The sequence below is a fragment of the Bison bison genome, unplaced genomic scaffold (genome assembly GCF_000754665.1).
Source record: "Bison bison bison isolate TAMUID 2011002044 unplaced genomic scaffold, Bison_UMD1.0 scf7180017864517, whole genome shotgun sequence".
NCBI lineage: Eukaryota > Metazoa > Chordata > Mammalia > Artiodactyla > Bovidae > Bison > Bison bison.
The window spans coordinates 6,867,548-6,879,611 of NW_011495070.1; the positions used below are offsets into that span (position 1 = coordinate 6,867,548).

Sequence of the window (12,064 nt, forward strand, 5' to 3'; positions counted from 1 at the left end):
CATCCGGTCCCATCACTTCATGGGAAATAGATGGGGAAACAGTGTCAGACTTTTATTTTTCTGGGCTCCAAGATCACTACAGATGGTGACTGCAGCCATGAAATTAAAAGACGCTTACTCCTTGGAAGGAAAGTTATGACTAACCTAGATAGCATATTCAAAAGCAGAGACATTGCCAACAAAGATTCGTCTAGTCAAGGCTATGGTTTTTCCTGTGGTCATGTATGGATGTGAGAGTTGGACTGTGAAGAAGGCTGAGCTCCGAAGAATTGATGCTTTTGAACTGTGGTGCTGGAGAAGACTGTTGACAGTTCCTTGGACTGCAAGGAGATCCAACCAGTACATTCTGAAGGAGATCAGCCCTGGGATTTCTTTGGAAGGAATGATGCTAAAGCTGAAACTCCAATACTTTGACCACCTCATGCAAAGAGTTGACTCATTGGAAAAGACTCTGATGCTGGGAGGGATTGGGGGCAGGAGGAAAAGGGGACGACAGAGGATGAGATGGCTGGATGGCGTCACTGACTCGATGGATGTGAGTCTGAGTGAACTCTGGGAGTTGGTGATGGACAGGGAGGCCTGGCGTGCTGCGATTCATGGGGTCGCAAAGAGTCAGACACGACTGAGCGACTGATCTGATCTGATCTGATGTGATCATATACATGGTCTCATTTCACCTTCACAGCAGTCACATAACACGCTGTGGTTATTCTCAATTTATAGATGAAGCTCAAAGAAGACAAGCTATTTATCCAAGGTGACCTATTATGGACTGCAGCCTCCCAGGCTCCTCCGTCCATGGGATTTTCCAGGCAAGGGTACTGGAGTGGGTAGCCTATCCCTTCTCCAGGGGATCTTCCCGATCAGGGATTGAACCTGGGTCTCCCTCATTGCAGGCAGACGCTTTACCCTCTAAGCCACCATGGAAGCCCTGAGCTATTATTATACCTTACATTTGAGAGGACCTCTTACAGTTCCCAGAGTTTGTTTATATGCAGTAGCATAGTAAATCCTCACAACCCTGTGAGGAAAAGAGAATCCTAATAGTTTAGAAGTGCCCTAATCAGTTCAAGATCATACTTTCGGGGAAACAGGGACTCTTAGACTGAGGTTTTTAGGCTCCAGATCTATCCTCCTCACCCTACCTAACAGGTTTAAACAGTCCCCTGAGGCCAAGAGCTGCAGAGCAGGCTCAAAGAGCCAAGTTCAAAGAGTCATTCTAAATGATTTTGAAGCAGATTAAACTCTATGCCTCAGTTTTATATCTGTAACAGAACACCTACGCTATAGGTCCCTGGGAAGCTTACAACATACCTGGGAGTTGTAAACAACTTGCTTTTGCTGATCTCTTATGGCGACCCACTCCAGTATTCTTGTCTGGAAAATCCCATGGATGGAGGAGCCTGGAAGGCCTACAGTCCATGGGGTTGCAAAGAGTCAGACACAACTGAGTGACTTCATTTTCTTTGATACCTAGTATACTGACCAATAGGTTTTGTCTTTTACATTTGAACCAAAATTTTTAATGCATTTAGTTCTCAATTCAAACTGATGTTTGAAGACCATGTAAAAATATGTACAGGTAAAAGAAATAATTTAGAAAAGGCAGAAGAAGAGTTAGAAAAGGCAGAGAAACCAGAGATTAAATTGCTAACATCCATTGGATCATAGAAAAACCAAGAGTTCCAGAGAAACATCTACTTTTGCTTTATTGACTATGCCAAAGCCTTTGACTGTGTAGATCACAACAAACTGTGGAAAATTTAACTGATCTGCAGAGTACATATGCAGAGAAATGCCGGGCTGAATGAAGCACAAGCAGGAATCACGATTTCCCGGAGAAATACCAACAACGGCAGATATGCAGATGACACCACCCTTATGGCGGAAAGCGAAGAGAAACTGAAGAGCCTCTTGAAAGTGAAAGAGGAGAGTGAAAAAGCTGGCTAAAACTCAACATTCAAAAAACTAAGATCAGGGCATCCCATCACTTCATGGCAAATAGATGGGGAAACAATGGAAAGAATGACAGACTTTATTTTCTTAGGCTCCAGAATCACTGCAGATGGTGACTGCAGCCATGAATTTAAAAGACGCTTACTCCTGGGACAAAAAGCTGTGACAAATCTAGACAGTATATTAAAAAGCAGAGACGTTACTTTGTCAACAAAGGTCCGGCTAGTCAAAACTATGGTTTTTCCTGTGGTCATGTATGGATGTGAGAGTTGGACTATACAGAGGGCTGAGCGCCGAAGAATCGATGGTTTTGAACTGCGGTGTTGGAGAAGACTTGAGAGTCCCTTGGACAGTAAGGAGATCCAACCAGTCAATCCTAAAGGAAATCAGTCCTGAATATTTATTGGAGGGACTGATGCTGAAGCTGAAGCTTCAATCCTTTAGCCACCTGATGTGAAGAACTGACTCATTGGAAAAGACCCTGATGCTGGGAGAGATTGAAGGCGGGAGGAGAAGGGGACGACAGAGGATGAGAAGGTTGTATGGCATCACTGTCTTAATGGACATGAGTTTGAGCAAGCTCTGGGAGTTGGTGATGGACAGGGAAGCCTGGCATGCTGCAGTCCATGGGGCTGCAAAGAGTCAGACACAACTGAGTGACCGAACTAACTAAATAAATAATAAATTTTAATACTTTAATCTTTTAAACATAATGTCATGTAGGTTCATGTTAAAGACAAAATAAATGTTAGCAAATTTCTTTTTCCTTCTATGTATTTTTTAGCAATGTTATTGAAAAATTTTTTAACCAAAAATTATTGACTGAAGAGTAAAATAGTTGTTTGATGTTTGGTTCATTTTTACATTTAACTGGTGGCTACAGAGATCGCTACACTGCAGGTCACTTTATAGTTTGTACCCTAGTTTGAGCCTCCTGGGCTCATGCTCAAGTAAGCAAAGTACCCAACTAACATGCTGAGTCAGTTGTTGGTTCTCAACTTGTTGGCTTCTTGTCCACTCAGCAACCTGTCAGTTGTATATCCTTTCTACACCATCCCTTGGAAGCTTCTCCTGACACAGCTTTTGCTAGACTCCAACAAGTTGGAACAGAAGCCACATTTAGTCAGAGCTTAAAGAGCCATGACTGAGCGACTTAGCGCGCGCACACACTCGCGCGCACACACACACACACACACCCATTAGGCAAATTACTAAATTTCACTACTGCTATTGGAAAAAGGCCGTTTTCTTCTTTTGCCCCTGTATCCTTTTACTAGTGTATATTTTGGGAAAGTGATGAAGTATAAGCACATTTCTCTCAGTGTGTTAGAGCTGATGGAACCCTACACTTGGAGTAGGCAGCTGTAGGTGAAACTCCATCTTGAAAAGAATCCTGATGAAGCAATTCCATCCAGGAGCTAATAGCTATATTTTGGTAGAAGCTGCTACATGACATTCATTTAAGCATCTCCAGAATTTGAATGCTAACACCTTATTTATGACCCAGGCAAAGGATTAGAGTTAGCAGCTAAAAAAAAAAAAAATCATGATTTTGTTTTGTTTTTACATATATATGTATCTATTGTTTATCAAATTCTTTTCCCATTTGGGTTGTTACAGAATATTTAGCAGTTTCCTGTGCTATAAAGTAGGCCCTTGTTGGTTATCTATTTTAAATATAGTAATATGCATATGTCAGTCCCAGACTGCCAGTCTATCCCTTCCCCTCTCACTTCCCCCTTGTAATTGTAATTTCGTTCTCTAAGTCTGTGGGTCTGTTTTGTAAATAAATTCATTAGTATTTTTTTCTTTTTAGATTATGTATATCAGATCAGATCAGTCGCTCAGTCGTGTCCGACTCTTTGACTGATCTGATTCTGTATATAAGCAATATCATATATTAGTCTTTCTCTGTCTGACTTATTTCACTTAGTCTGATAATCTCCAGGTCTATCTGTGTTGCTGGAAAACCAAATTTTTAGTCCCAGATTTTTCACTCAACTCACATCTTCTGGGAGGGTTAAAGTAAAGCAAGAACTGAAAACAGTATAGAAAAATAAAATTACTTCCTACATGTTTACTGACAAGTACAACAAGGCTGTATATATATTGTCACTCTGTTTATTTAACTTTGCAGAATACATCGTGCGAAATGCTGGGCTGGATGAAGCTCAAGCTGGAATCAAGATTGCAGGGAGAAATATTAATAACCTCATATATGAAGATGACACTATCCTTATACCAGAAAGTAAAGAGGAGCTAAAGAGCCTCTTGATGAAGGTGAAAGAGGAGAGTGAAAAAGTTGGCTTAAAACTCAGCATTCAGCAAACTAAAATCATGGCATCTGATCCCATCACTTCATGGCAAATAGATGGGGAGACAATGGAGACAGTGACAGACTTTATTTTTTTGGGCTCCAAAATCACTGCAGATGGTGATTGCAGCTATGAAATTAAAAGACACACACAAAAAAGAAAAGACACCTGCTCTTTGGAAGAAAAGTTATGACCAACCTAGAGAGCATGTTAAAAAGCAGAGACGTTACTTTGCCAACAAAGGTTTGTCTAGTCAAAGCTAAGGTTTTTCCAGTAGTCATGTACGTGAGAGTTGGACTACGATGAAAGCAGAGCACCGAAGAATTGATGCTTTTGAACTGTGGTGTTGGAGGAGACTCTTGAGAGTCCCTTTGACTGCAAGGAGATCCAACCAGTCAATCCTAAAGGAAATCAGTCCTGAATATTTATTGGAGGGACTGATGCTGAAGCTTCAATCCTTTAGCCACCTGATGCGAAGAACTGACTCATTGGAAAAGACTGATGCTGGGAAAGATTAAAGGCAGGAGGAGAAGATGACAGAGGATGAGATGGTTGGATGGCATCACCAACTCAACGGACATGCATTTGAGTGAACTCCGGGAGTTGGTGATGGACAGGGAGGCCTAGAGTGCTGTAATCCATGGGGTCGCAAAGAGTTGGGCATGACTGAACTGAACTGGACAGCAAGGAGATCAAACCAGTCAATCCTAAAGGAAATCAACCCTGAGCAGTCATCACTGGAAGGACTGATCCTGAAGCTGGAGCTCCAATACTTTGGCCCCTGATGTGAAAGAAAAGACTCTGATCCTGGGAAAGATGGAAGGCAAAAGGAGAAAGGGGCGACAGAGGATGAGATGGTTAGATAGCATCACTGACTCTACGGACATAAATTTGACCAACTCTGGGAGACAGTGAAGAACAGGGAACCCTGGCGTGCTGTAGTCCATGGGGTTGTAAAGAGTCAGACATGACTTAGTGACCGAACAACTGTTTATTGATTTATGAAGCATGAGAGTACTATACACCAAATTCAGAATCTAGACAGGGATGGAAGTATCTGAAAGCTTTTATTTAAAAGAAAGAAGCAATCACAGAATGTTAATATTTTGTAAACGTTGAGTGGCAAATACATAGATTTCTTTTGTTTCCTTCTATAAAATTTAAATATGTAAAGATCTAAAAGTGTCAATAGAGAACATCTTACATATATGAAGACAGAGGAATTTCACTCTACATTTCCCTTTTGTAGAATTAAGGTTTGCAAAGTTATATATTTATGGTTGTTGTTTAGTCGCTAAGTTGTGTCCGACTCTTTTGCAACCCTATGGACAGGAGCCCAACAGACTCCTCTCTCCATGGGATTTCCCAGGCAAAAATACTGGAGTGGGCTGCCATTTCCTTTTCCTGGGGATCTTCCCCACCCGAGATCAAACCTGCAGCTCTGGCATTGCAGGTAGATTCTTTACCGCTGAGCCATCTGGTTCTGGTTGATTTATCACAAAAGTGATATGCAAATACATGGGGTAAGATGAATGAACTAACCATTATCATCATCGTCACCACCTCACATCTAGCCTTGGATGTGTTAACTCCCTACATAGCTGTCATGCAGAGTATAACCTGTTAAATGGGATTTCTATTTGTCAAATAGCGGTGATCTATCAGAGTAGACATTTTCTTGAGTTCAGGCTATCAAATCACGAACTGTGTGGTCCAACTATCAGTAGGTGCATTTGAACTAGGATGTAACTCACATAAATGTTGAATCAGAGTAGTATTCACTGAGTCTTAAATATTGTTATTTGTCATCAGCCAAAAGGAACATATTTGCCAAACTATATTGCTGGCTCATCTATTCAGTTACTCAGCTTCTGGTGGAAACTACTGTTTGTTTCAAAGATCAGAAATTTTCTTCCCCCATGGTGAAAACAGAATATTATTTACAGGAGAAATTTAGAAAAATATAGCAAATAATATTGCTAAAAGTACTTTCAGATATGAAGCTAGAGATTTGGAAACTCAAGTGAGAAGCTAAGCTAAAATTATCACCTTGAGTTACACAATTTTTCTACTTTTTAATAGTTCAGATAGTTGAAAAACCTGTGGAGGAGGGGTGTGAAGTTTGAAGGTTATCACTAAATAACAACTGTATTTTATGAATTTTAAATTAGTTCTTAGTTTTTTTTTTTTTCTTTTAAAATTAAAGTTAAAAAACTGGTCATATTTCAAAACCCAAACACTGTTTCTTATACCCAGATTTTCTTAATGGAACTTTTAAAGAGATCACAGAATTGGAAGTAATTCTGGGATTTGACTGCAACGATCTTACTGGTGACCCAGGCAAAAGGAGAGGGCATTCAAGATAACAGCCAGAAAACCCAAGTATTAGTCCCAGATTTTTCCACAGGAAAACATCTTACTCAACTCACACCTTCCATGGTGCATTAAAGAGCAAGACAAAACCAGCAAAATATCTGTGTAACTATGATTAAAAGATCAAAGCTACTGGAAGTATTATTTAACGACTCGATGTAAAAAATGCTACTACTGATGGAATTCAGGATCTGGAGAGAGATAATCAAGAGCAATCAAGGATATAAATTGTTCACATGATGTGAAAATTTGTAGTCATTGATAGAATGCCACTTTTAAAATAGCTTCACTGTCGATTTTTAGTGAAATGACTTCGAAGAGGTTCTATTCGGTATCCAGTCTGACCTTGCTTACTGCAGCAGTTCTCTAGTATCCTTGCCAGATACTTTTCGTCTTCCTAAGATTTAAGGATTTCTAGTGACGGGCAGTCAGAGTATTAAGCACTTGCTTGAAGCCAGCTCCAAGGGATTCAGTGACCTTGAATTCTTCACTACCCCAAGGTGACCCAACACTGCATTGCATGAACTCGCTGATAAAATGAAACACACAGTTTAACCTTCAGACGTTTCTTTGGCAGTGCAAATATGATCTGGCTGACTACCTTTCCAGGGTCCTCTTAAAGTAACAAAGTAGATCCTGGATATCCCAGCCAGGCCCATTTAATTGGTTAACTTTTTCACGCTTTTCAGACTCCATTAAGCTCCATCCTCTCTGTATCAGTTTACAAGTCTCCACCTCTGCTGCTCAACCAGGCACTTTGTCCACGATCAAACACAGCGCTTCTTGAACACCCGCATTTTAGCACTTCAGGCTCAAACTCTGATTATACACATTGGGAGAGCCTACCCAATGAATGAAAGGCCAATCTAGCCATTAGCAGTGGAGACGCGATGCTGAGGCGGTCGGAACCGCAGCCGGTCACTTTCCCCAAGCTTCCCCAGCGCCTCCAGGACAAGAAACCGAAAGGATGGGCGGGGCCTGTCGATACCCTTAAGGCCTCCGCGGGCCGACGGCCTCCAGGTTTCCCAGCAAGCTCCGGGACAGAGGAGGTGGGGAAAGGAGGTCATCGCGCCTGCGCGCTAGTAGGTGTGACCCGGGTGGGAAAGCCCTCGGCGTCCGCCATTTTGGCTGCCTCTGTCGGTCTGTTCAGTTACCACGTGAACCGCCGACGGAGACCCGTTGGGGGGGGGGAGGCGGCGGCAGTGTTAAGTGAGAAAGGAAAAAAAGACTACGAGGGGAAGGGGGTGTCGGGGTTGGGCGACGCGGTGACACCTGAAGCCTGGTGGCGGCGGTGGATCCGGGCAATCAAGGCTGAAGCAGCCGGGACGACGGCGGCGGCGGCGGCCGGACAAACAGGCTGACCGAGCCGGGCGGTGGCGGGAGCAGCGGGAGGAGCCGGAACGATGCCGGCCGTGAGCCTCCCGCCCAAGGAGAACGCTCTCTTCAAGCGGATCCTGGTAAGTGTGAGGCTCCGGGCAGGCAGCGAGGAGGATTTAGCCGGTACACGGGCCTGTCACCCCTAACCTCGGCCCACCGGGCACCGGGCCACCGCCCGGGACCCCGCCTTCGTACTCCTAGTCAGGCTGAATGCACTCCTTCGTCCCTTCCTTGAGGTTCCCTCTACGGCCCGCGCGCCCGGGACCACAGGTTTCCTCCTCCCCGTCCCCACGCTCCGAAGGCCGTGGTTCCGGAGTAGGCCCCTTGCTCCCAGCTTCTAGACGACCGGTTCTCATTCGTCCTGAGCGAAGGGAGGAGAGGCCTGCTTTCAGCAGGGAGCCGGGCGACAGGGGCAGGAGCGGCGGCCCGGCTGGTGTGGGAACGCTGCCGGCAGGCCAGGGTGGCACCCTTGGAAGGAACAGGTGGTGCGGATGCCGCACCGCTCATTCATTGCCCAAGCGCGGCTCTCCCTCCATGGTCCGTCCCTCCCTCTTACTCTCCTCTTGGGATTCACCTGTCCCCGCCCGACTCGGGGTCACTGATTGACCTGGGAGGAGGGAAGGAAGAAAGGCGTTCAGAAGGGGAGAGGAAGCTTTCTAAACGACTACCCTGGTAGTCAGTAGGGATGCTTGCGTCTCCAGCTTCTTAGCCTCTCTCGTTCCCTCCTTCTGGAGTAGGGAAGAGACATTTATTTCTTAGTTTCCGAGCGGGAAACAGCCCCACCTCATCACCCTCCTTGGAGGTGGGGCCCATTGCGAGGGGGCGGTCCAGTAGGAAGTGAAAAGTTGAGAGCTTTTAGTTGAGAAGTTCTGGACAAGGGTTTCTTATAGACTGAAGTGTGTTAACTTCACTCAAGCTTTTAGTTGAGAAGTTCTAGACAAGGGTTTCTTATAGACTGAAGTGTGTTAACTTCACGGATGCAAGAAATTAGCAGAGAAAAGAGAATATAAGAACTTTTGAAATGGATCTTTTTGACGGTAGCTTAGGCTCGATAATTTCCTGCATTTCAGATATGTGCAGTTTGCATTGTTTTTTTTTTTTTTAATACATTAATAAGATGATGTTTGGAGCGACTGTTTACGTTGTAGAATGTCTTGTAGCTTAGGTGCTATAATTAACACTCTGTAGCACGCTTTTGTTTGGCTGAGTGGGTTGCCGCTTTCATGCAGACATTTCTTTGAAAGAATTAACTACGTTTACCAAACTGCCAAACTGCAGCCTGTCAGGCTGAAATCCATGGGGTCGCAAATAGTCGGACACGACTTAGAGACTGAGCAACAACAACCAAACTTAAGTCTTAAAATTTGGAGTATGTGTTACGAAAGTGTTAGTGTTTTCCTTTTGCAATTTAAGTGTATTTCGTTTGTTTGAAAAGTATAACGACTCCAAGGACCCGGGTTTTCTAGACCCATGTTGAACTAACTTTGGTTTTACAGAAACATCCATATGCCTATAGATTTAGTCATTAAGTATGGAAACGCATGTAAGAAAGTCACATCCAATACGGTGTAACTCTTAGTTACCTTATGCCAATTTTTTTGTTTTTAGACTAATGGAGTGTATGTAGGACTGTACCACTATTTCACCAGAAGTTTATTTTTATATATTTTAAAGGAGTAATTGGTGTGTAGGTTCGACTGTAACATAGTTTTAGGATAGTAGTTTGTCGTTAATCTTCCTCCCCAATTCTACTTTTAAAAAATTCAAGCTGAAAAGTTGAGAGGAGTACAAGGAGCCCTTGTAAATTCTGTAAACATTTAACATTTTGCCAGATTTGCTTTTTCTCTGTCCTCACACATATACAAGAGTTAAAAGGAAATTGCTGGTCTGATCTTCATCCCTACATGCTTCAGCAAAGCATCCTCTTAGAGTAAGGATATCATTTTGTATAACCATAATAATATTAATAATCACTCCCTGATATTGTCTAATATCCAGTTTATTAAATTTTCCTAATTGTTAGGGCAGCACTTAAAAAAAAAACTTAGTTTGAGCTTGACTGTAGAGTTGCACATAATTTAAAAAAATAATAGATTACCTTGTACCCTTTATCCAGTTTCCCCACTGCTAATGCTTTGCAAAGCCATAGTTCAATATCATAACGTTGATACAATCTGCCAGTCTTATTCAGGTTTCTCCATTTTACTTGTACTAATTTGTGTGTATATTTAGTTCTTTGCAGTGTTGCCACACGTGTAGATTACATAACCATCATTACAGTCAACATACAGAACAGTTCCACGAGCACAAGGATCCCTCTGTTGCCGTTTCAGAACTGCACTCTCTCCTGTTCCTCCCATCTCCTCTAACCTGAGACTGGCAACCACCACTAATCTGTTTTCTGTTTTTATAATTTGGTCATTTGAAGAATGTTTACTGAAAAGAGTCATACTGTACATGACTTTTTAGGATTAGCTTTTTGTGTGTGTGTGTGTAAGTAACCAGATTCCCTTGAGATTCATCCAGATTGTTGAGTGTATCAATAGTTTGTTCTTTTTAATTGCTGAGTAGAATTCTACGATGTGGATGTACCACAGTTTTCTTTACAGTTCATAGCATAACAGTTTTTGATTAAACATCTTAAACTTAAAAAAAAAATTATTTGGTGATAGTGGAGGAAGTCCCTTAAATTCATTGCTAAAAGCAAGGTGCTAAAGGGCTTCTTGTTATAAAGTGTATGCAGAGGAAGTGTAAAAATCATTAAATGAAACGGAATATAATTTCCTTATTGTTTTCTTACATTAAAAATGAAAATATCACTAACCGAAGTGTGGTTAGTATTTGCTCTTACTAAGTTGTTTCTGCTTCTTCAGTACTTGTAGTAGTTACTGCTTTTGATTTCAACGCCTGCCCCCCTCCCCCCAAAAGTTTGCATACCTTGTAATCAAGTGTTGCAGGGTTAGTAACTGTTAAATCCTTCCATTAGCATTCAGTTTCTCAGCTAGTGCTTTGTTAGTTGTATCCTGCTTGTTCGTAGTAAAGTTGTATAAGAATGAAATTAGTTTGTATTTTTTAAAAATTTGAAACACTGATTTCAAAATAATGAAGTATGTTTTGACTTAATTTTTCAAAAGAAACCTGGTTTACACGTTGGTGTGTAAAAAAATTTCAGAATTTCTGTAGTGGATTTTCCTGGCTTGTTCTAGTCTAGTTGGTATCTGAGATTCAATTTTGTTGCATATTTGGCCCATCTTTTCCCCCCATTTTACTCTGCTGTGTTCTGAAATGCTAAAGCCCTGCCATGAGTTGGTCAAAATGTCTGCAAAATATGTCTTAATTTGTCTACAGAAGAAACAGGTGATGAATTTAACGTGATATTATGTGGGAGTTTAAAGAACAGTTATTTGTGTTTGCCAGAGGTGTTTTGTTGTTGTTGTAATTACATACCATTTTAACACTTTGGAAAACTGAGTTATTAGAAAATGTGTATTTGCCTACTCATGATGCTATTTGTTTATCTAAATAGTTTGAGGGGCATAACCAGATCTTTACACGACTTTCTTGGGATATAGCTTAAGTGTAGGAATAATGAGATTGCCAGGGTAGAGTGAAATCCACACCTTTTTAGATTTTAGCCCACTTGGAAAAGTAGTTGGACATACCCTAATACCTTGCAGTGAAGCTAGTTTGTTGACTGTTAGTGCCTTTGCTTTATTTTCTCTTCTCTTTAGATGTTAGTGTGAACTGTAAGAAAAAAAAAATCTTAAGTTCGAAGTACTTAAAATATGTACAGCATTAATCTATTTTTGGACTATAGCCTGAATGATTTATGTCTTTAGTTAAAAGTCTAATGGATAAAATTTTTCTTTCCTAGAAAAGTGGTAAGAGAAGTTAGCATAGCATGGTGATAATATTTGCAATTTATTGGAAGCTTACTCTTTGTATTGTGCACTGGAACTTCCCTGTGATGATAGAAATGTTCTGTATCTGTTCTGTCCATTATCATAGCCATTAACCATTTGTGGCTGGTGTACACTTGAAAT

At 41.7% G+C, this 12,064-nt stretch overlaps 1 protein-coding gene across 1 annotated transcript in view; it reads left to right on the top strand.

Annotated features, from left to right (window-relative positions):
• The first annotated feature begins 7,722 nt into the window (after positions 1-7,722).
• The window catches only part of NAA15 (N(alpha)-acetyltransferase 15, NatA auxiliary subunit), a 75,822-nt gene continuing 71,480 nt past the window's right edge, over positions 7,723-12,064 (top strand). Inside the window, exon 1 of the mRNA XM_010830286.1 lies at positions 7,723-8,101. Coding sequence (XP_010828588.1) covers positions 8,048-8,101 — 54 coding nt within the window. The 5' untranslated portion in view covers positions 7,723-8,047. The remainder of the gene's footprint in view (positions 8,102-12,064) is intronic.